General features: G+C 37.4%; 1 protein-coding gene across 5 annotated transcripts in view; it reads right to left on the reverse strand.

Moving 5' to 3' along the window:
* The window catches only part of vgll4b (vestigial-like family member 4b), a 304,562-nt gene that overhangs the window by 65,044 nt on the left and 213,380 nt on the right, over positions 1-26,138 (reverse strand). For all 5 annotated transcript variants that reach the window (XM_051921515.1, XM_051921514.1, XM_051921516.1 and 2 more), the window contains one exon: positions 11,152-11,341. In XM_051921515.1, the coding sequence (XP_051777475.1) occupies positions 11,152-11,341 (190 nt within the window). The remainder of the gene's footprint in view (positions 1-11,151; positions 11,342-26,138) is intronic.

A 26,138-nucleotide genomic window follows, 5' to 3' on the forward strand; every position in this document is an offset into this window, starting at 1 on the left:
ATGGACATTCACAGAGTTGTCCTGAAGCCACTCCTTTGATATTTTGGCTGTGTGCTTAGGGTCGTTGTCCTGCTGAAAGATGAACCGTCGCCCCAGTCTGAGGTCAAGAGCGCTCTGGAGCAGGTTTTCATCCAGGATGTCTCTATATATTTCTGCAGTCATCTTCCCCTTTATCCTGAATAGTCTCCCAGTTCCTGCCGCTGAAAAACATCCCCACAGCATGATGCTGCCACCACCATGCTTCACTGTAGGGATGGTATTGGCCTGATGATGAGCGGTGCCTGGTTTCCTCCAAACATGACGCCTGGCATTCACACCAAAAAGAGTTCAATCTTTGTCTCATCAGACCAGAGAATTTTCTCTCTCATGGTCTGAGAGTTCTTCAGGTGCCTTTTGGCAAACTCCAGGCCTTCCATGTGCCTTTTACTAAGGAGTGGCTCCCATCTGGCTACTCTACCATACAGGCCTGATTGGTGGTTTGCTGGAGAGATGGTTGTCCTTCTGGAAGGTTCTCCTCTCTCCACAGAGCACCTCTTGAGCTCTGACAGACTGACCATCAGGTTCTTGGTCACCTCCCTGACTAAGGCCCTTCTCCCCCGATCGCTCAGTTTAGTTGGCCAGCCAGCTCTAGGAAGAGTCCTGGTGGTTTCGAACTTCTTCCACTTATGGATAATGGAGGCCACTGTGCTCATTGGGACCTTCAAAGCAGCAGAAATATTTCTGTAACCTTCCCCAGATTTGTGCCTCAAGACAATCCTGTCTCAGAGGTCTACAGACAATTCCTTTGACTTCATGCTTGGTTTGTGCTGACATGAACTGTCAACTGTGGGACCTTATATAGACAGGTGTGTGCCTTTCCAAATCATGTCTAATCAACTGAATTTACCACAGGTGGACTCCAATTAAGCTGCAGAAACATCTCAAGGATGATCAGGGGAAACATGATGCACTTGAGCTCAATTTTGAGCATAATGGCAAAGGCTGTGAATACTTATGTACATGTGATTTCTCAGTTTTTTTTATATTTAATAAATTTGCAACAACCTCATGTAATCTTTTTTCACGCTGTCATTATGGGGTGTTGTGTGTAGAATTCTGAGAAAAAAAAATGAATTTAATCCATTTTGGAATAAGGCTGTAACATAACAAAATGTGGAAAAAGTGATGTGCTGTGAATACTTTCCAGATGCACTGTATATATATATATATAGTCCACTTCAAAATTGGATTAAACTTTATTAATCCCATAGGGAAATTTAGATGCATACAGCAGCAGAAACAAAAACAAGGACACAGGCTCACAGGAAAAATACAAAATAAGACAAATAATATAGCTAATCCATCAATTGATAAATCAATGCATACACAGATACACATATATAAATAAATGCATATTGTGCATATACTTCAAAATGGTATTTCAAAAATAACTTTAAACAGTGCCCCAGGAGGAAGCATTGAATTGCCTAATGGCAGTAGGCAGAAAAGACCCCCAAAGACGTTTCTTAGCGCACCGTGGTGTAATAAGCCTGTGGCTAAAAGTGCTCCAAGAGTGTCCCCTGGAGAGGATTTTTCATGATGGCATCCAATTTGCCACGATCCTCTTTTCTACAGCATCTTCCAGTCTCTCCAGAGGCTTGGTTTATTCCATCATTTGAGCTCAAGTTGCTTCCCCAGGAGACCGCAGCATAGAAGAACCACACAGGCTACTACGGACAGATAGAACATTTCCCAGCAGCTTGCTGCTCACATCAGAAGACCAGAGTCTCCGTACAGCCTGCTCTGGCCTTTCTTGTACAGAGCCACTGTATTGTCAGACCAGGTCCGTTTGTTCTTTATATAGACCTCCAGGTACTTATTAACACCCCAGTAAAAATGAGTACAAAGAAAAGTTATACAAAATGCACCTTTTGGTGAATTAATTTTAATCTTGCACTGCAAAAGAAATTCAACCTTTATCTGAAGAAAATTTACTCTGAAGAAGAAAAAAAAATTGATTTTTTTTTTTTTTAAAACTAAAAACACATCTCAAGATTATTGTCACCCCTTCATTTAACACCTTATACAAACTCTTTACCGATAAAACAGCACTCAAGTCTTTTTCCACAACATCTTGTAAGGCTGGAGAATATAGAACCAGGAATCCAAGAGGATTCTTCTTTACACAGTTTCTCCAGCTGATCCAGAATCCTAGGTCCTCTCCTATGCACTTGAACTCAAACTCACAGATTTTCAAGCGGGGTTAGGTCTGGGGACTGAAGATGGCCAGGGCAGCAGCTTGATTTTATGTTCTTTTAACCTTTTTTTTGTTGATATGGGCATACGTTTTGGATTATACATCCTGATGGAAGATCAAACGACAGCCCAGTTTTAGATCCTGGCAGATGCAGCCAGATTTTAATTTAAAATCTCATGGTATTTCAAGGAGCTCATGATGCCATGTACCCTAACAAGGTTATGAAGGCCACCAAAGGGAAAAACAGCCCCACATCACCACAGAATGTCCATCATATTTGTCAGTGGGGACCAGTCCTTCTTACGCCAAACTCGCCTTGAGTGTTTGAGCAATAAAATTTTCATTATGTCTGACCACAGAATGTGGTTCCATTCAAAGTTCAAGTAACGCTTGGCAAATTCCAGGTGCTTATGTTTGTGGTTAAATGACCGGAAGAGTTTTTTTCTGGCATGTTTTTCAAATAATTTGTTGCATAGTGGTGGCAGGCGATAGCTTTAAAGACTTGGTAACCCCAAGATACTACATTTCTGTCTTCTCATTTTTTCTTAGCTACCATCTAGACAAGTTTGGCCTCAAAGCTAGTATGCTGTGGTAGGTGTTAGTGGGAGGCAGACTTCTCAAACCACGTTCTTCCAGGAAAGGCAATCTTGCACTATTTGTTTCGCATCTGCTAGGCAGAGTCTACAGCTGCATAGATTGTTGTACCTTCCATTGCACCAGGTATTTCCTCCAAAGTAGTCTTTGTGGGAAGCAATGTTCATTCATTCTGAAAACATGGGCAAAACAGTGCTGTATTTCTTCTTCAACTATTAGTTGTTCACAGCAGCACCATCAGATGTTGTAGCTTGTTATGAGATTGTACAGGCCCATTCCCAAGAATCGACAAAGGCATCATATTTGGAAAATCTCTAGTTTAAGATCTTCCTTCAAAAGGGTTCATGTTTTGGCGCCATAGAGCACGATAGGCAGTACTAGTGCTCTATATATTCACACTTTTGTGAATTTTGAGATCCCCCCCCCTTTTCCTCAAGCACCAGTTCAGCAATCTAACGGCAGCTGCCACCAGTCCAATTCTATGGTGTACATTTGCCAGTGATGCTAGTTTCTTTTCTTGTTCACTGTGTGTGTGGAGGAAAATAAACATGTGTCCTCTTCCAGGCAAGTTGGTAACAGTTTCAGTTGATTTGAACTACATAGATGCACAGACACACATTTACATCTGTGTGTTTAAGTCTTTGAAAACTCTTTTCTTGGATTCTCATCTGGGCTTTCTGCCCTAGAAATCTCAGAGCGGAAAGTAACAAGCATGACAAACTGTTTCAACCAGACTTTGCTGAAATGGAAAAGCGATACCAAGGCAAGTGGAGTCCCAGCATACTTGCTGACTACTGATGGACTCCTTAAGAGGGATATTCCTGAGGACAAGTACAGCAGAAAATTGTACACTTCTTTGTAAGTGAAATGCTTCCAGCAAAAATAAACCTATACTGTATTTACATTGTACGGTACATTTTAAATATTAATCATGTGTCACTTAAATCCTAGCATTTTAAATACAGTGATTAGATATTTGAATTCAGTACAAACACTTTAAGATTAACCTATATTGATTCATGTAATAAAAAAAATGAATACATTGTAACCCAGTGGCATAACAGCGAACAGGACGTTTTAACCTAACTAATTTATAAAGAAATGTTTTAAAATGAACATATTTTTTTCTTTTTGGTACTAATTTTATGATTGCAGACCCCAAATTGATTTAAGGGTAATACTCTTTCTGTGTAGATTTTGTAGTTCTTAGATTTTATTGTAGTGTACAATTGAGTGAAATGTTTGTGATTTTGTTCTGTAATAGATAGGATTTTCAGTATAGGAAGACAGTGGGGCCCGACTTTTTATTTATGTGGTTATTTACAGATACATTCACCTCTTGTGTTAAGGACTTTGAGTCTTGGAAGCTGTTATTTTGAAATAAATGCACCCATGGTTACAATTTCAAATAATGCGCTGGTGCTCCAATGTAGATTTGACCCTAGTTTTATAGGTAGACAGCAAAACAGAGAGATGTATAGGAAATCTACTTTTTTTATTGTGTATGCATCATTTCATTTGGCATATAAGGTGTCTTTATTTATTTGCAGTTCCATGACCTTGAGTGTTTTAATCTCGATCCAATTAATCTTTACTGCCATTTCTATATAATTGTTCTGACAGAGTGAACCAGAAATGGCTCTGTACTCAAGGGATGCATTGTTGGTCAGTTTTCATTTCTTTGAATTCACTTCTGAAAACAAAGAATGTATTGTCAGTCTCAGAGGTTCACCTGTTTTAGAATTTCCTGCATTAAATGGTATAAAATCTGCCCACCAGGTATATTAAACATTGTTTATTGTTTCCTAGTCACAATACAAAGGTAGTATTACACTGCAAAAACTGTACAATGTCATTTAACTAAACAAGCAGCTGAACAATAACCGAATTGTTTGCTAAATGCACAGTTTGCTATTTTAATTGCTCTTAGAACAGCAAGTAAATCTATAATAATAAAAGGCAAAGCCCTCACTGACTGACTGACTGACTCACTGACTCACTCATCACTAATTCTCCAACTTCCCGTGTAGGTGGAAGGCTGAAATTTGGCAGGCTCATTCCTTACAGCTTACTTACAAAAGTTAGGCAGGTTTCATTTCGAAATTCAAAGCGTAATGGTCATAACTGGAACATATTTTTTGTCCATACACTGTAATGGAGGAGGCGGAGTCACGTATCGCGTCATCACGCCTCCTACGTAATCACGTGAACTAAAAACAAGGAAGAGATTTACAGCACGAGTCGCACGCGGGAACGAAGGTAAATGACGTTAATTTTTGACTGTCTTTTAATACTGTGTAAGCATACATATTAACACATGTGCAATTAAACGTGTGCATTTACGGGGTGATTTCTCAGGCTTAAAAGCTCACCTTTTATCAAACGCGGGAACAAAGGTAACTGACGTTGTTCACTGTCTTTTAATACTGTGTAACCATACATATTAACACATGTGCAATTAAACGTGTGCATTTACGGGGTGATTTCTCAGGCTTAAAAGCTCGCCTTTTACTAAAAAGGTAAATGCAAAACTATTTTCAATCAGTTTATTGAAACGCTCCCGTTAAGGATTGCAATAACATATTCGCGAGATAAAAGAACGAAGTGGGGGGAAATGGAGGAACAGCCGCAAACAGCGAAGAGCAAAAAATTAATTAAACAATTGAGAACGGAGCGAGTTAAGCATACAAGCATGTTCATAAGGGAAACAAAGCACGGTGTAAAACATAACTTTAAATTAAGTTTATACAAACGCTCCCGCTGCGGATTGCAATAACATATTCGCGAGATAAAAGTTTAATGAGAAGACACGACATATAAACGAACCACACGCCGTGGCGCAACGTTAGGGGCAACAGTTTCAACCATTCTATGATCTGCTTCTCGCAACTGAAACACGGCACATGGCGGATGTTAGCCGACTTGCTGACCGCAAAGTTAGGGGCTTCAACTATGGCGCTGACGCCACATCTCAGTGCCAACACTTTGCAGACTGTAGTTAAAAGACACGCCCTCCTCACTGGACAGTTAAAAACACCAATCAAACTAACGATGACATCAAGTATTACCCAATCAAAAGTAGGAAAGGAGGCATCTTCATAAAATGCGTGTGGGATGATTTGCATGAGACGCTGCTTTAAAAAAAAAATGATAAAAAAAATACGGGATAAATCCCGTCCAGTATTGATTCAAAACGGGATGCGCAATTTCATTCTCAAACGCGCCACGATTCCGTATTTTAAAGGACGGGTGGCAACCCTACAGTGCCAGGTAACCACCCATACAATCAGATTGTGATTCAGACTAGGAATGCAATGAATGTAATTACCCCGATCTACATACAAGGCGAAAGTCTTGCAACATTCAAAGATGATGGTTTGGGATAAGTACACCATACAACATAAAACAGCTTATGAAGCCTTGAACCGAAAAAAGCAAGATCTCAGAGATCGTAAAAAAAAAAAATAGGAGGTAATGTCGTTTTACTCGCTGTACATTTTAGTCAAACATTACCAGTTATTCCACGAGGGAGACCAGCAGATGAACTCAACGCGTGTTTAAAATCCATGCTTCTCCCACGCTCGGTTATGTCGCGTGTTCTCCGGTAGGTGCACCAAAAAATGTATACATTTAAGCATGTAATTGGCAAACAAAAAATGAGGTATACCCGAAGGCACTGCAGTAGTACTTAATGTAACTTTACTTCTTAAATGTTAATGTTTTACTGTTTAATAATTTATACGCTTCTTATATGTTGTTCAAATTCTTTTATCAAAATACCACTGACAGCGCAATGCACGATAACATGGAGTGAATACACCATACGCATCAGCCCACGGCTGCCCTGCTGTGCGCAGATAGGAGTTGATTCTACAATAAAACAAAATAAAGATAAAAAGAGTAAAACAATCATCACCCATAAAGCGGATAGTAGACGTGACGTACTATATGTGTACCACATTTCAAGTGTATAGGTGAAACGGTTTGCGAGCTACAGGTCATTTAAAATCCTGGACAGACACACAAATTGCCACGGTAGCAAATTACAGAAGAAGATTTAACTGTTTAATAATTTATATTTATATGAAATGTGCTTCTTATATATTACTTCATATTCTCATATGATAATGATGTTAATGTTTATATTGATTTCTGTGTTATTAAAACTGCATGTATGTGTATATATGTATATATATATATATATATATATATATACTACCAAAATACCCGCGATTCGCAGCGGAGAAGTAGTGTGTTAAACAGGTTAAGAAAAAAAAAGGAAACATTTTAAAAATAACGTAACATGATTGTCAATGAAAGCCCGTTTCAGTCAGTAAGTCTTATGTGTGTGTTTATGTATGTGTGTATATATATGTAGATGTGTATATGTAGATATGTATATATATGTATATGTATATAAATGTTTATGTGTGTGTGTATATTATATATATAATATATATATATACAGTGATCCCTCGCTATATCGCGCTTCGCCTTTCGCGGCTTCACTCCATCGCGGATTTTATATGTAAGCATATTTAAATATATATCGCGGATTTTTCGCTGCTTCGCGGGTTTCTGCGGACAATGGGTCTTTTAATTTCTGGTACATGCTTCCTCAGTTGGTTTGCCCAGTTGATTTCATACAAGGGACGCTATTGGCAGATGGCTGAAAAGCTATCCAGCTAACTTTCTCTCTCTCTCTCTCTCTCTCTCTCTCTCTCTCTCTTGCGCTGACGTAGGGGGGTGTGAGCAGGGGGGCTGTGTGCAGCTGCTTCCTGAAGGACAGGCTGCACGGAGCTTCGCATACTTAAAAGCTCAAAGGGCACGTATTGATTTTTTTTATCTGTCTCTCGCTATCTCTCTCTCTCTCTCTCTCTCTCTCTCTCTCTTCCTGCTCCTGACAGAGGGGGTGTGAGCTGCCGCCTTCAACAGCTTTGTACCGGCGGTGCTTCGCATACTTAAAAGCCCTATTGATTTTTTTTTTGACTGCTTGCTTTGCACTCCTTTGAAAAGGAAGATATGTTTGCATTCTTTTAATTGTGAGACAGAACTGTCATCTCTGTCTTGTCATGGAGCACAGTTTAAACTTTTGAAAAAGAGACAAATGTTTGTTTGCAGTGTTTGAATAACGTTCCTGTCTCTCTACAACCTCCTGTGTTTCTGCGCAAATCTGTGACCCAAGCATGACATTCTAAAAATAACCATATAAACGTATGGTTTCTACTTCGCGGATTTTCCTACTTCGCGGGTGGCTCTGGAACGCAACCCCCGCGATGGAGGAGGGATTACTGTATATATATATATATATATATATATGTATATATATATAAAAGACAGCAACAGTTATAACAATGACAACACAATTACATTGACAATCATGTTACGTTATTTTTAAAATGTTTCCTTTTTTTTTCATAACCTCTTTAACACAGTACTTCTCCGCTGCGAAGCGCGGGTATTTTGCTAGTTGTTATATAATTTGCAATTTATAATTTAATCACAATATTCAAGTACTCAACATTATGACAAACTGAAAACATTTGAAAATTTAATGAGGAAACTGTATACCATACAATGTATATACAGCATTACAAAGGCCTAGCTAGGTATATGCAGCAGGTATGGACTACTTGGGGACTATTATACAACGGAAAAGATAGCTGGAATCTTTTTGTGGTTATACTGGAGTCCCAAGAGGCTAACTACCTCCCTGGCCCTTTAAGTAAGACATGAGGTCCAGGCCTGTAGGGATACTTGATGCTGACTAGGGGGATTTACAAGAGAACAGCTAGAGGGGTTCCCTAGGCCATTCCCAACTCTTTAAGTAATCTTTGGATTTCACATGGATAGTAGTTCCTGCCAAGGAATTTAAAAGCCCTGTCCAGTCATTATGCTACTGACGTGCAGTCAGGTAGAAGACACGGAGTGTAAAGCTGGCAGGTGGACAGTCTGAGAAGAACATTGCTAAGTAGATGCATTTCTGATTGCACAGTTTGGCTCAAGGAGATGTAATGTCTTTGCTATTTTGTCTACTTGTTTTTTCTTTATACCTTCCTTAAGTAAACACCTTTTTCATTCACTTTTTAGCTTTACTGCCATTAGTTTGGATTGGGGAGGTTGTCTTCACACCACTGGCTCCTTTTAGTCTATACCAGGATATTCTTACATTATGTCCAGATTGTTATGTTCAGTTAAAGCATTTTTCTACAACTTACAAGACATAAATGGGCAAAAAATGTGCAGCTTAAAAAGGAAAATGAGTATGAAACTATAAAACATACTCCTGGCCAAAGCTAAACCAAAAATGAGACTCATTCATAATTTATTCTTGGATTTCAAGCTGAAGCAGGAGTAAATGTCAATAACTCTGCAAAATATGTAAACATGATAAACATGATTAAATCTGAAATTAAGCTGACAAATCAAATATCTATACCCTAGAGCTCAGAGAGGCAATAAAAACATTAAAACACAGTAAGTACACAAAAGAGTCAGAGTTTAACATGACACAATAGCTTAAAGCCACTACTGAGGCCTACTTTACTTAAATTAACTGAAATGTTTTTATTCCACTTGCTCTTGTCTGATTATTCTAAACGCTGTTTCTATCTGAATCATTATCGGCCACAATCATTTTCAAGTCAACCTATAGCTTCATAAAATGAAATATAAAATGTGACTGTAAAAAGGGCTTCAGAGCTAGATGGAAATATACAGGAAAAATGAAGTTGTGGAGCACCTACAGTTAAATACGAAAAAAATGAAAGTGGAAGATAGGAAAGGTTTGTGCTATGTGTTTCAATGTTGAAAAGCAGTGCTCTACAATTTGTTATACTGATTCATTTAGAGACATATTATATTACATGTTTATTTGCTGCTGGCCAGAGTTAGCATTTTGTTCAATGGCAGGCATTTTGCACTATTTTGCATTTTTAAAGACTACAGTAAATTGTTGATTTAATAATGACAATACCCATGGCGCATTTGACCATACAATGCCTTACAATGTGTTTTCGCATCAGCCATGAATGACTCTGCAGAATATTCTTAATCTATTTTATCAACTATATTAAATCAGACTGCATTTGTTTTCTCTAAAAGTCTAAAATATTTCCTGAAGGAAAGATTCAGGTTATACATTTTTTCTCTTTTGTGAGAAATGTGTGATTGATTCAGTAGTTCAAAAACAGCAGAACATCCAGAATTAAGATGCATTACATTGCAAAACTGAATCCTCTAAAACATTGTGGTAACACAGCAGTCACTTGTTTCGATAATACTATATAGTAATGTCATGATTAGCACTTAGGAAGACAACAGTCCGTGACCCTTGTACTACTTAATGTTGAAAATGAGCTGTTAGGTAACGCTAGCCGCCCTGAAAGATGCAGAGTGAATAAACAAATATAGCTAAATCGTAATATAAATATATATACACACACACAGATTGCTTGCTCAGGCTCTACCCAAATTATACTAACCTGCTTTATGAATATGTAGGTATACCTAATATTTTCTGTCTCATACTGAAGCACAGTTTTCATATCTAAGATGATATTCAAATGTGCCTTATTAATTCCAACACCCATCTCATTCCAAGTAGACCTCACTGACATATGACCTTGCTGATAAGCAATCACAGTCTCAGTTTTTCATTCATTTTCTTGCATTTCCGTGAGCATCAGGATGCAAAAAAAAAAAAAAGAGGGGAGGGCAACGATGACTGTAAATTATTTAGAAAACCCTAAGGGGGGGGGGTCAAAAGGTCATTTTTTTGTATGTTAAATTTTAAATGATAAAGCAGAGATAAGCAGCTTTATTAAACAATATTTAACGAAGGTCTTATTAAGGATTGATTTCATGACAAAAATTATTTAAATTAATTCTTTCAGTACTGATGACATTTTGGTATTTTCTGAAGGAAAAAAGGTAGTTATTTTTGGGGGACCCGGACACACAAAATTACCATTAACATAAATGTAAAAAATGTATTGGCATTAAAAATATAAAAAAAAACTTTCTAAAGGAGAATTGAAGAACAAAAACTGAGCAAAGTGGGGGTCTGTATCTGTTGGAGTATTTAAAAATCAAATAATTAAAATGAAACAATTGTATTACTAGTTTAATCACTACAGCAACTCAATCACATTTTTACTGCTTCTCCTTGTTAAGCAATCATATATAATTAAGACAAAGATTCAAATTTTAAACAATACTGGCAGATACCATTCTGAATAAGCCATTTCTCATGCTTCGTCTACAAGTCTACCTGGAAGCAAAAATTAGTTTAAAAAGTTAACTTCACATTGTGAACTTACAGCTGGGCAGCAAACAATCGACTCATTTTTGCCGCATGTTCCCCATCACATTCAAAATCTTCATCTCCTTGGTCCACACTATACTTTCTCTTGCTTGGGCTTATGGGAGGTGGGCCTGTTCGTTGGTTAATAATATTGGAGGACATCTGGATGGATGGCATTCTTGGCTCCCCTCTTAGTGCTGCTTCACCTAAGGGTCGGAGGAAAGAGAGTTTTGTTAAATGCTTCACAGTGGAAAGTAATAATAAAGTTCAAATTATATTCTAAGAAAAACTGCTCAGTATCTAAACTGTACAATATTTACTTTACAATTAAAGACGCCTTTACCTACGCATATAAGGGATCTAAATTGGCTGATTTTCTATGTTTTTACGGTAATTTAGTTGCAGTGCTCCTTCACACAAGTTGATACAGTAGTTGAGCCAGCGTGTGCCTTTTTTTTTTGCCAGAATCTTTCTGCAGTGTAAACAAAGAACAGGAAGGCTTGCTTTACGACATACGGCTGAAATATTAGCCTTTACATTAAACAGAGTGGTAATAAAGCAAGAGAAAGAAATTGGAGTCATCGTCCTGTGCAATTAGATGGCAAGAAAAGCCAAATTCAGAATTTTAATTTTAGACAGACAGACAGACATTTTGTCCTTTAATTTAAATGAATTAAATTAAATGAATCCATTTTAGTCTGGATAGCGAGCTTGTTTTAAGTGCAGCTTACAATTTCAATCATGGAAAAAAAATATTTGCTTAAACAGCAAAATGTGTGTTTTACTTATAAACCTGTTGGGCATGTTAGTCTTGTATCTTCTTGGTAAACTCCATACAATTTTTTAAAAAAGCTGCAAATGTGCTGTATGACACACAACAACAAATAATAAACAACTCATGAACATTTGTTACAAGGTTTGGTAATTAAAATGGTAATCCATATTTATAATTACACCTCTAGAATCCTGAATGTCCAGCTGATATACTTTTTTTTTTTCTTTCTCCTTCAGTGTATTTTAACAGCAAAAAAGTTGTACTGGAATAAATGATTAAAAATTATTAAAACCTACAAGTGCAGGCATGTTTACATTTAATATGTGTTTAATTGCCAATATCAATTGATTGCGTGAGAGTGTGTACAGACAGACATTTTGTTAGAGAAATGGTAAAAACTATCATTTTTCAAATTAAGCTTCATATCAGATAGGTACATTGCAGAAAAAAATTGAACAATATGACAGCTTGTAATTAAGCAGCATTTTTTTTTTACACAATATTTATTATGGATACATATTTTTATATGTATTTTATTAAAGCATGCAATTTAAGGAAATTTTATTTACTTTACTATTTTTATGGTCAATGAACAATAAGCCTACAGAATTTCATTTTGTTAATTTAAAAAAAAAAAAATAATAATAATAATCAGGAGTGGTCTCCCTCCCGTAGACTTTCTCGTATACTCAGATATGGGGATAAATATTTGAGGAGTAAACCACAAGACAATGATTATATTTTTATGTACATTAAAAGAACCATCAACAACTCCTCAAATCAAATTAATACTATGTTGAACAATTATTATAAAAGTAAACTTGAGTAAATCGGACTCTGCAGCTGCATGAATAAAAGGTAAAGTACCACTTCCAGTTAGCGGAAATAGCCCCAAAGTTGATAGATATCTAAATTTTGTACCTAATACTTGTATGCAAAATTTGGATGACCTAAGTGAAAGCGTACTCAAGTTATCATGTTTACATACATACACACACACAGACACAATTCCAAAAATGGTATTTTTAGACTCAGGGAGGACTAAAACAGCATCACTTCATCAAAATCTCGATAAGGAATTTTTGGACAATTACAATACTTTCCCTATACTTCATATACGGGAAAGTAAAAATGAACAGAAAACACTAGTGGTCTATAGTTTAATTATAAAAATATACTTTAATATATGACATATGGCTTCTATGTGTCTGATTATACAAGAGCTTAGTGTAAAACGTTTAAGGAATTAAAAAAAAAAAAAAATGTAATCAGCCAATCCAGTAAAATGAAATCTGTGTTTGGTATCAGCCTTAAAAATCCTGATCAGAGCAAACCCTAATGCATACACAATTAAGAAAGTTTGTGTTTATAGCTGTTAAAATACATGTTAACAACTGTGACAAAGGGAAGTATCACCAAGTGGTGGGCTTCAAACAGGCAACCTTGTGGCTACACACCCACCTCAAAAAGCAGCTGGTTTTGAAACCATAAAAGAAAGCTAGATATTAAACAAACCAACTTTAATAACTCACTCAGGAAGCCAGAAATCAATCTTCTAGACAGACAGCACAGAAGTGGGTTTACATTACAAAATGAGATGTGGATCAACTGTACCATTTCAAATAAAAAGGATTATTGGGGAAAAAGGGTTATATTCATATCAAAACTTTCCTTCTTTGCTAAGTAATGCAGATTCTGTAGTATTTGATCTTCCTCACAATACAGTGTAAATCTAATAAATAACTTACTTTACTTTTTGAATAGAGCTCTTTACTGTGTAGCTACTGAGGGCTATGAACAAATTCCTAGTTAAAACACAAGTGTAGATTACAGCAAATACAGAACTAAAGGTTCTTAATAAGGGGGGTGTCAACATTGGAAAAGCAACCCTCCTCTCTATATACTAAAAATGATTAAGGAAGATTTTATTTTTAAAAAATGGTTAAATTCTGGCTTATTTCGATTTATACTATTTAAACCCTTACAGCTATGGTCCAATGTACATATTGTATTTAATGATGCCCATTTCCAGAATTTTAATGGAGACATAAAAAGTTATTTTAAATGGAAAATGCAGTGTTATATTCATGCTCTAATAATTTTCTACACTTGACTTGGATTCAAAGTTAACCTTTCAAACCTGGAACAATGCTACAAAATTTACATTTACTGAAGAACCTTGTTTCTGTATTGAGCACAAGTATATTCAGAAATGGCAAGCACTATAAAAATAAGAATGGTTATTGGGGAAAAAAAGCAGTCAAGTTACTTTTAAAAGGCACACTGGTCACAAAAATGTTTTTTTTTTTTTTATACTATCACTCAGAATTAGCAATAAGCAACTACAGTAATCTTGTATCTAAAGTCATCTCAAAATAAAGAATAGTTGCCTGAATTGCCAGTATGTTTAACATTACTGTAAACAGGACTGCAACAGAAGAGTATGGTGCTTGTTTTCATTAGGTAAATGCAAACCATCAATGCCAAGCTTCCAGAAAGGCACACAATTAAATTAAGAAGTTCAAATTTTTATGAATATGAAAATAAATTTGACAAGGAGGCAAAAAGGTTGCCTCCCACTAGCATCCCCGTCTTAAACACAAGCCACAAACTAAAGATTTATTGTTTACAGCATTTACCCTCCTTTTTACTGCAATCTGAAAAGAAACCGCAGTTCTGTCTCCTAAACAAATGGCCCATTTTACTGACTAGCTTGTCTGTTCTAGTCTGACCACACTCCATGGTAACAGCAATGACATCATAGACTTGGCAAGAACAGTTGCCAGGAATACAGCTACACTTCTGTGAAAAAATAGCCTACCCTAACTCCTGGAGAACATTCATTGTGCTGCTGTGCAGTAAACAGATTGCAGTCTGTAGAAATTCAACCAAAACTCTTGCTTTCACAAATGCAAATATCTTAATACTGTTTCAAACTGATTACAATGATTCCTAGATGAAGGTACTAAAATGACAGAATTTTCTCTCAGAAACAAGAAAACATTTAAATACTGGAATAAACTTCATAGATATGAGACCAAGATGGGAAATCTCACAATGAATAGTAGAAAAGGTGCACAGGCTGGGGCTCAAATATGGCTACAAATCTTTCAATCCAAGTACGCAAAGCCAGAACATAGTTAAGTATTGGGGGAAGGGAAAATAAGGTAGCATAACGTTAACTTCCCATCCAAAGACACAATTGTGCCACTAACAGTCTGATCGATACCAGATGACTAAGAGTTGGTGTAATATGATGTAAAATGGCAAATGTCAGATTAAAATGTTTAGTATTTTTAATGCTTCCATTATAATGTTCCACATATCCAATTTTAGGTCACAGGAAATCAAAACATATCTAACCAGCAACTCAAAGAACACAGAGACTAACCTTGAATGGGATTCCAACTTACTGAAAGTCTGTAAAAATGTTACATTAAAGGAGTGAATGGTACACAAAAAAAAAAAAAAAAACACCTACCAATAAGAAATAGGAAATGCATAACCTATTACATTTAACTCTGGACGATTGTTAAGGTTTTTTTCAATGCAACATTAATGTATTGTATTTAATCACAACAAATTTAATAGAAGTAAAACCATACTTCTGTGTTTGAATATTTATTGCCCATCCAGTTGTTTAAAACCCTAATCCCCATCTTCACTCATCCCAATTAACACTTTCTTGGCAAGCATCTTCAAGTTGCCAAGTAAAAAGAAAAAACTAACTTTCTTTATAGTTGTATTCTGGACACAAACTATAAGCCAACACCACCCAGCCTTTTGTACAGAAACAAATGCTTTTTTTTTTTTTTTTTTAATTTAAATTGGGGATTATCACATTTGGAAAAATAAATGGGATCTTAACATAGCTTGGCTACGGGACATGTTTCCTCAGAAAAACTAATGGATTTAAAAAAAATAGCAAGTTTTCAAAAATGTTTCTTTTTGTGCATTGTCTATTTTAAAATGGTCCACTAAATAAGCTGTGAATTTATTAAGAATGCTGTATGAATTTAAATCTTCTCAGGTCTTTTATTATCAGGATCTGTGTATCCTAAACATGCTCAAAAATGTTGTAGATTCAACAAATGCTTTAGTCAACATTTCTTGCAATAGAAACAAATTTATTCTGGGTCTATAAACTTTACTATATTACATGAAAACCTCTTATTAGTCTGAAAATGAACAACCAATCGTTCCTCTTTTTTTTTCTTTTTTTTTTTTTTTTTTTTTAAGTCTTTTCACATGACAGATGGCAACTCACTGGCAGGCGGCTTCAAACAAGTTCAAACATCACAGAAAGTATTCCAGTTGTTGATGTTCTGGGGTGGCCTGGAGTATTTGCTTATGCCACAAAAGCAACATGGGAACAAAAAGCCAACGCCTTCCTCACTTGTCCCAAAGACACTCCACGGCTGCCAACTTAAAATATTTTCAGTGGGCAGATTCAAAATTTTATCAAAATATATGACTTGAAGGCTCATTTTATGCTTCAGACCAGTGTGGGTTTATTCTTTAGTTAGAGAAAGCCAAGATATTTCTCAGAAATATATTAAAAAATAAACTCCACATAGAAGAAGGCAATATGGCCACAAACTCATAATCACAGTATAATCTGATGGTGTTCAATATATACTCATATGTTGTATTTGTATATACATACTTTTCAGAAATAATTTTTTTTTTTTTTTACAAGTAAGAAATGTACTACTGACTAATATTAGGTATAGGCGCTCCTATTATCCACTAAAATGCTTGTTAAGCCTCTGCTATTGAAATTAGATTCAACAACAGGTATTCACCTCTCTTGAAACAAAAAAAAAAAATGTTGTTCCTCTCTTTTACTTGTACATGCTGCTGCCACTGCCACCACCAAGCAAACATGGCACAACACCAAGACATTGCTTCTTCTCATCCTACTTTCATTAAAACAATCTAGACAAGAACGGGCTATTGAGCCCAACAAAGCTCGTCATTCCTATCCATATTCTTATCCGATTCATGTTTACATAAATTTATCAGTCTGGTTGAACATGAACAGCATGCAACAGTCTGGGTTGGTTCTGTGCTATCATAGCCACATATTTTGCTCATATTCAACTTAAACTCTATTTTTTGAAAGTGTATCTTCACTTACAAATTCCATGTTATATACAGCAACAAATAAAATGAAAAACACCAAATCTTCTAACCTTCTTTCTGCTCCACTACTAACACTCCACAATACAGACCATATCAGGCAAACTCTCACTATTCTATCAGAATAAGACAAGTTCATAGGTAATAAAAGGGTGTTGTACTGTGTTAGCCATTATGAATGTAGTGAAAAGTCAAGCAAAATGACACCTTTTATTGGCTAACTAAAAAGATTACAATATACAAGCTTTCGAGGCAACTCAGGCCCCTTCTTCAGGCAAGATGTAAATGATAACATGCTATTAAAGAGTCTGTTGCCTTTTTTGTTTTTGTTTGGGATAGGAGAGAATGCTTTAGATTTGTCAAAAATTTCGATCTCCGGTTTTTGACAATCTTAACGTTTTAAGGTCCCCTGATACCGAAAACATTGATATCTCGATGATGGGTATGTGTTTGTCTGTGTGTCACAGTTTCTTGAGGATGGTATACAGCTAAAATAGAAAACCCAAGATCTAAGCCTGTTATGAGATTATGATGATGTGTGGATTAGTTTTTAAGCCAAATCGTGTAAGAGAAAGAGACACTCCAGAGTAACCCTCAAATACTGTAATTCTGCAATTCATTATGAATTCTTCTTGTCAATTGCTATCGTAATGACCTATTTTATGATCAGAAAGATCAGCATGAGATTGGTAAATAATTAGTGAAATGTTATAGAATAGTTCAGGTAACTTGGTTCCTAGGGCACAAAGTCTACTGACGCTCGCGTCCAAATTTTTTTTTTTTTTGGGCTCATCATGCAGACTTGAGCATTGGGAGTGGTGGGTTTGATATTAAGTTTCTTAATTAACTCTGTTTACTGTCACATTTTTGGGAGGATGGCCCTGTGATTTATTAATTTCTTCTTCATTTTTATTTTCCACACTTTTCTTTTTACTGGTTGACAATTAATAAAATAAATGCTCTTCCCTGCTTTAAATTTTGTTAGAACCATGGTCCAGGCATGGTTAAAGCCAGCCTTTCATGCTTTCGTTAGAACTCTCACACCATCCATCAAACATGTGACACCAAATGGAGATAGGTCAAAGTAGGGCTGGGCGATTAAACAATATGTACACTTATCAGCAAATAAAATTTAAACAATACGAAAACATCAATAAAAAGCACTGCTTGATTGCATACACCACCCTATCACACTCCCAACCAGTTGTATGCTACTCTTAGGAACAGACAACCATTGCGTACAAGAAAAAAAAAAGGGGGGGGGCACAGCAAGTTTGCAGGAGATAGTGAAGAATGCCATATGCTACTGTTTTGCATGTGCAAGATTCCAGGAAAGGTTGAACACTCATTCACCATAATCTTTAAGTGTCAGTAAACAAAGTAACAGTTCAGTTCAGCACACAAAATCTTTATATATAAAAACAAGGTAAAAAGACATTGATGCAGACCAATGGCTGTTAAATACTCTTGCACCCTAGGGAGTGGTGCTGTATATTGTAAATATGTACCAAACTAGAAATACTTAAAACATATTTCACCACCGGAAGCATTGCCATCCAGTAGAACATACATAATCCAAGTGCTTACACCAGCAACGTCAAATGCATCCCAGATAACAGCAGCGAGCAAGACACTAAAAAAGCCCAGCAACAACCCCTTTTGTTGGCTTGTCTTCCTTGCTCAGAATTTGTAGGAAAATGCCCATTTAAACTGTGTGTACTGATGTTTATTAATTAGACAAGCATACATTTTAGTGTTTTTCTTTTGTTCAGAATTGCAAAACAGAGCATGGTTATTTTTGTTTGCAGTTTAAAGAATGTTTTCCAGAAGTTTTTTTTAATTATTTGACTGTATTTCAATGTGGGATGACCAAAATATTATATTATATTATATTATATTATATATTACACACACACACACACACACACACACACACACACACACACACACACACACACACACACACACACACAGTACTGTGCAAAAGTTTTAGGCAGGTGTGAAAAAATGCTGTAAACAAAGAATGCATTTCAAAAAAGTGTTAATCATTTATTTTCATCAATCAACAAAATGCAGTGAATGAACAAAAGAGAAATCTAAATCAAATCAATATTTGGTGTGACCACCCTTTGACTTCAAAACAGCATCAATTCTTATAGGTACACTTGCACACAGTTTTTGAAGGAACTCAGCTGGTAGGTTGTTCCAAACATCTTGGAGAACTAACCACAGATCTTCTGTGGATGTAGGATTCCTCACATCCTTCTGTCTCTTCATGTAATCCCAGACAAACTCGATGATGTTGCGATCAGGGCTCTGTGGGGGCCATACCATCACTTCCAGGACTTCTTACATTTACATTTACATTTACATCATTTAGCAGACACTCTTATCCAGAGTGACTTACAACAGTGCTTAGTAGTCTACGACTGTTCTTCAGTCTTTAAGGCTAGGATTAAATCTACTGTCATTAAACAAGTTACCGCTGACCAAGTTGTACACAAAACCATGCTAGAAGAAAATAGTAAGTTGTTAGTACAAAATTTTTTTTTTTTTTTGAGAAAAGGGTAGAAAAAAGTATGGGGACTTTAGTCCCCCAAGTGCTGTTTAAAGAAGTGTGTCTTCAGACAACGTTTGAAGACAGTGAGGGTCTCCACTGTTCGTACAGCAAGAGGAAGTTCGTTCCACCACTGAGGAGCCAACACTGCAAAGAGTCTTGATGCATGTCGTCCTCTTCTTTTAAGTAAGGGTGGTTTGAGACGAGCAGTGCTTGATGTTCTGAGAGAGCGAGAAGTGACACGCTGCTTAACCAGTGCTGATATGTAAGGTGGTGCAGTTCCAGTTTTGGCCTTAAAGGCAAGTGTTAAGGTTTTGAACCTGATGCGGGCAGCCACAGGGAGCTAGTGCAGGTTCCGCAGCAGAGGTGTAGTGTGTGAGAATTTGGGAATGTTAAAAATGAGTCTTGCAGCTGCATTCTGGATCAATTGAAGTGGTCGTGTTGCCTTTAGTGAAAGTCCAGACATCAGAGAGTTGCAGTAGTCCAGCTTAGAGATGACCAAGGTCTGGATGAGAAGCTGAGTAGCCTCTGTAGTGAGAAAGGGGCGGATTCTCCTGATGTTGGAAAGAAGATATCTGCAGGACCTGGAGAGGTTGCTGATGTGTGGAGAAAAAGACAATTCTTCATCTAGAGTGACACCAAGACTTCTTGCCGTTTATGAAGGGACGATAACCGAGTTGTCAAAAGAGATTGCAAGGTCAAGATTCGGAGACGAGTTGTACTTCTTGTTCTTCTTTACGCTGAAGATAGTTCTTAATGACTTTGGCTGTATGTTTGGGGTTGTTGTCCTGCTGCAGAATAAATTTGGGGCCAATCATACGCCTCCCTGATGGTATTGCATGATGGATAAGTATCTGCCTGTATTTCTCAGCATTGAGAACACCATTAATCCTGACCAAATCTCCAACTCCATTTGCAGAAATGCAGCCCCAATGTTCAAGGAACCTCCACTATGCTTCACTGTTGCCTGCAGACACTCATTATTGTACCGCTCTCCAGCCCTTGGACAAAAACTGCCTTCTGCTACAGCCAAATATTTCAAATTTTGACTCATCAGTCCAGAGCACCTGCTGCCATTTTTCTGCACCCCAGTTCCTATGTTTTCGCACATACTTGAGTCGCTTGGCCTTGATTCCACGTCGGAGGTATGGCTTTTTGGCTGCAACTCTTCCATGAAGACCACTTCTGGCCATACTTCTCCGGACAATAGATGGGTGTACCTGGGTCCCACTGGTTTCTGCCAGTTCTGAGCTGATGGCACTGCTGGACATCTTCCGATTTCGAAGGGTAATAAGCTTGATGCGTCTTTCATCTGATGCACTAAGTTTCCTTGGCCAACCACTGCGTCTACGATCCTCAACGTTGCCCGTTTCTTTGTGCTTCTTCAAAAGAGCTTGAACAGCACATCTTGAAACCCCAGTCTGCTTTGAAATCTTTGTCTGGGAGAGACCTTGCTGATGCAGTATAACTACCTTGTGTCTTGTTGCTGTGCTCAATCTTGCCATGACATGAAACTGTCTTCCACAACCTCACCTTGGTAGCAGAGTTTGGCTGTTCCTCACCCAGTTTTAAGCCTCCTACACAGCTGTTTCTGTTTCAATTAATGACTGTGTTTCAACCTACATGTGACATTGATGATCATTAGCACCTGTTTGGTATAACTGGCTGATCATACACCTGACTATAATCTTACAAAATCCTTGACTTTGTGCAAGTGGACCTATAAGAATTGATGCTGGTTTGAAGGCAAAAGGTAGTAACACCAAATATTGATTTGATTTAGATTTTTCTTTTGTTCGCTCACTTTGCATTTTGTAAATTGATAACAATAAACAATCATTATTTATATTTCTGAAAGCATTCTTTGTTTACAGCATTTTTCACACCTGCCTAAAACTTTTGCACAGTACTGTATATATATTTTAAACTTGAATTTCTATATTTAGGAAAGTCTAGGTCAATTTTTTACGTTTAATTTGTGTTTTCGTCTTTAAGTAAACAACATACTCTATTTGCAGAAAAAAACACAAAGTTTTATCAGTTTGTTCACTGATCTTTTTGAAAAAAAATTTGAAAAACCATACGTATTGACTTAACTATGCACAAAGGCATTAGGTATCCAAGTCTGTGTAAGTTTACATTTTTGTATCCTATAATGCTGCACACAGTATTCATGTTGTCAAGATTTAAGATGATTTTTTTGTGTAATTTATTAATTAAAACATGGTTCTCATTTGCAGTCCCTTTAATTTGTGGAAATTTATTATGTTCATATTCTAATGGGCAAACCTAATGGAAGATACTTGGAGTAAGTAATACTTTGATTTATATCATGACAACTACCAGTATCGATTGATATTAGAAAAATTGTGATAACCAGCCCTATGTGGGAGGCAAGGGTGTGACTTAAAGCCTTAGCAATGGGCAGGCTTTAACCCTTTCTCCATAATGCTTCGGATGAACAGTGCCTCATCCTCAACCCCATCTTGGTGCTCTGTACCTCTCTCACTTCACTCACTCTATCACATGTCCCACTTACAGTTTTCAGGGCCGCAATCAGGATATGGAGGTCGACGGAGAAGAAAGGATAACCAAAATGAGAACTGATATGCATCTAAGACTGCCAGTAGTCAACAGCAAAAAACAGCACTTGCTAACCATTGAGGTTTGCCTCTTCCTTGAGCTTCACCATACTATCCTTTTCCAATTCACCTTGTGATTACAACTCATATCTTATCCAGGATACTGCCCCTTCTTCAATCGTCCATCAACCACTATTGGTTAGTGGTGCAATTTGCATAGCCCATCAATCGTTTCTGCAACTTCCTTCATTTGTACTAGGTCCTCTTTCACCGCAACACACGCCAGAGTAAATTCCATGTCAAATCATCACACTTTTGGACTTTATTGTCATAGATTTCAATGAAACTTTGCATGCTGATTTGGCCCTATGAGTAACCTGTGGAACTAAATTTGCATGTGTCTTGGATCAATATTAAGGGAGATTTAAGCTAATAAAATTTTTACTTATTGGGGGAGGGATTGGGGAGGGGGGGGGGGTTATGACTTTGACTGGCTATATCTTCCTAAATATATAGTAAGTTGCACAAAAATGTTTCTCATAATTTTTTAATGCCCTTTTCCACCTCTATATTTTGCATAAATACAATGTTATCCAAAAAAAGAAAATTTCTATGTTATAAGTGCTTATAATATTAAAAATTAAACAGCAAAAAAAAAAAAATTTTTTTAAATCTGTCAATTTTTTTTTACTAAAGCTAGCTTATAATGTCACAATGTCTACAGAAAATTTGGTCTTTGGTTTTTGAGTCGTCACTTATAGATGGCATCACATGGTTTCAGATCACTAATAGGGCTTTTTTATAGCAGCCATATTGAGATGAAATAGTAATGCAAGCACAGGTGTAAGTAATGACAGTAATTAAGGTTCCAGTTATGTTACAATGAAATTGAACAGGAGTTTCATTAATGTCATTAGTGACACCTGTGCTTGCCATACTATTTCATGTCAAAATGGCTGCTGTGAAAAAGGCCCATTCCAATGTGGCTAATAAATGTCAATGCTCCGCCCCGCATTAATCTGAGGGGAGAAAGGTGTGCAAATTGGTTGGTTATAATCAATCAATAGCAGATGCTGTCAATTATCTGGTGAAGATAAAAGCATTGTCTTTTCTGCAGAAGAATACATTTTCACAATGTCTTCAGTAGAGAAGTTGTTTAGACTCAATCAGTAATCTTGTTGTGACTCTTTCAAATGTCATCAAGAAGATAACCCGTGCTTTAAGAGATGTGCCTGAGACAGCAGTACTGGATCACCAAAGTCTCAATTTAAGGCCAGGTCAGCATATCTGCAGAAATTCCTGTGCGAGACCATCACAACTCACACCCAAGAACAAACAGATCCATCAGTCTGGCTCTTCCAGTATTAACTTAGCAGACCCCCAATCCTGTAACTATGGCTGGTCCCTCAACATACGAAGATGAAGGAACATGGCTAAGATCTGTTGAAAAAATTATTCCCAGCAATGGATAGTTGAGGCTGAACTTTTCACATCCTCATGGGCCATCTCCATCCTACTCATTCCCATACCACCCTGATACACTGGTCATGGATCATCAGGATGTCCTTTAAGTTGTTGAACCTTTGAACAGGACACAATTGCTGCATCAAAGGCTCTGATGGAGTATAATTCGACAGTGTTGCCATTGTTTATGTTCTTACATTCCCACCTTACCATTCAAACAGTACAGCTTGCACATAAATTATTCATGAATCTACCAAAGTTGAATTTCTTTCCTCACTCTATAGGTCCAACAGCCCATTTACTTTCAGTTTAGTTTTTCAGGTTTATGAGGAAAGTCTTGATATATACAGTATCTCACAAAAGTGAGTACACCCCTCACATTTTTGCAAATATTTTTTTATATCTTTTCATGGGACAACACTGAAGATATGACACTTTGACACAATGTAAAGTAGTCAGTGTATAACAGTGTAAATTTGCTGTCCCCTATCATTAACTCAACACAACACCAATTAATGTTTAAACCGCTGGCAACAAAAGTGAGTAAACCCCTAAGTGAAAAATGTCCAAATTGTGCCCAATTAGCCATTATCCCTTCCCGGTGTCATGTGACTCGTTAGTGTTACAAGGTCTCAGGTGTGAATGGGGAGCAGGTGTGTTAAATATGGTGTTATCACTCTCACACTGGTCACTAGTAATTCAAAAAGGCACCTCATGGCAAAGAACTCTCTGAGGATCTGAAAAAAAGAATTGTTGCTCTACATAAAGATGGCCTAGGCTATAAGAAGATTGCCAACACCCTGAAACTGAGCTGCAGCACTGTGGCCAAGACCATACAGCGGTTTAACAGGACAGGTTCCACTAAGAACAGGACTCGCCATGGTTGACCTAAGAAGTTGAGTGCACGTGCTCAGTGTCATATCCAGAGGTTGTCTTTTGAAAATAGACATATGAGTTCTGCCAGCATTGCTGCAGAGGTTGAAGGGATGGGGGGTCAGCCTGTCAGTGCTCAGACCATACACCACACACTGCATCAAATTGGTCTGCATGGCTGTCATCCCAGAAGGAAGTCTCTTCTAAAGATGAATGCACAAGAAAGCCCGCAAACAGTTTGCTGAAGACAAGCGGACTAAGGACATGGATTACTGGAACCAGGTTCTGTAGTCTGATGAGACCAAGATAAACTTATTTGGTGGTGGGAGTTTCATGGTTTAGGGCTGCATGAGTGCTGCTGGCACTGGGGAGCTACAGTTCATTGAGGGAACCATGAATGCCAACATGTACTTCGACATACTGAAGCAGAGCATGATCCTCTTCCTTCGGAAGCTGGGCCGCAGGGCAGTATTCCAACATGATAACGACCCCAAATACACCTCCAAGACAACCACTGCCTTGCTAAAGAAACTGAGGGTAAAGGTGCTGGACTGGCCAACCATGTCTCCATACCTAAACCCTATTGAGCATCTGTGGGGCATCCTCAAAAGGAAGGTGGAGGAGCTCTAACATCCACCAGCTCCGTGATTACGTCATCGAAGAGTGGAAGAGGATTCCAGTGGCAACCTGTGAAGCTCTAGTGAACTTCATGCCCAAGAGAGTTAAGGCAGTGCCGGAAAATAATGGTGGCCACACAAAATATTGACACTTTGGGCACAATTTGGACATTTTTCACTTAGGGGTGTACTCACTTTTGTTGGCAGAGGTTTAGATACTAATGGCTGTGTGTTGAGTTAATGATAGGGGACAGAAAATTTACTCTGTTATACAAGCTGTACACCGACTACTTTACATTGTATCAAAGTGTCATATCTTCATTGTTGTCCCATGAAAAGATATAATAAAATATTTACAAAAATGTGAGGGGTGCATTCACTTTTGTGAGATACTGTATACAGTGGAACCTCGGTTCACGAACGTCTAGGTACACATACAAATCGGTTTACGACCAAAAAGTTCGCCAAACTTTTGCCTCGGTTCACGACCAAACACTCGGCATACAAGCCAGTTTCCCTTTCGGTTTGTGCGCGCAGATGATTTCCACACGTGTTGCATTGTTCTCGGTCAGACGTGCGTGCATGCTTTCGCTGTGAACTCTTTGTGCTCTATTTCCCTTCCTGTTCGTATGCACCGATTACTGTATTTAAGCACGTGTTCAGCCTCTCCCTGTTCATTGTTCTCAGTCAGATGTGCGTGCTTTACCTGTGAACTCTTTGTGCTCTACAGTATTTTGTGTGCTTTTGCAGTTAACCATGGCTTCTAAGCACTGTAATAACATCCTCTCCACCCAGTTCCTCCTCACTTCATACCAGAACTCGACTCATGCAAGGTTAGTTTTCTTGGTGGTTTATGGTTAGTTTTTGTATTACGGATTTTTCAAATGTTCATTTTTCGGTTCGTAGCATGAATTGTTGCAATGTTACTTTACTTGGTTGTTTATTAAGTTACGGATTTTTCAAATGTTCATTTTTTTCACTGCGCCCGGGTTG

The sequence above is a fragment of the Erpetoichthys calabaricus genome, chromosome 18 (genome assembly GCF_900747795.2).
Source record: "Erpetoichthys calabaricus chromosome 18, fErpCal1.3, whole genome shotgun sequence".
NCBI lineage: Eukaryota > Metazoa > Chordata > Cladistia > Polypteriformes > Polypteridae > Erpetoichthys > Erpetoichthys calabaricus.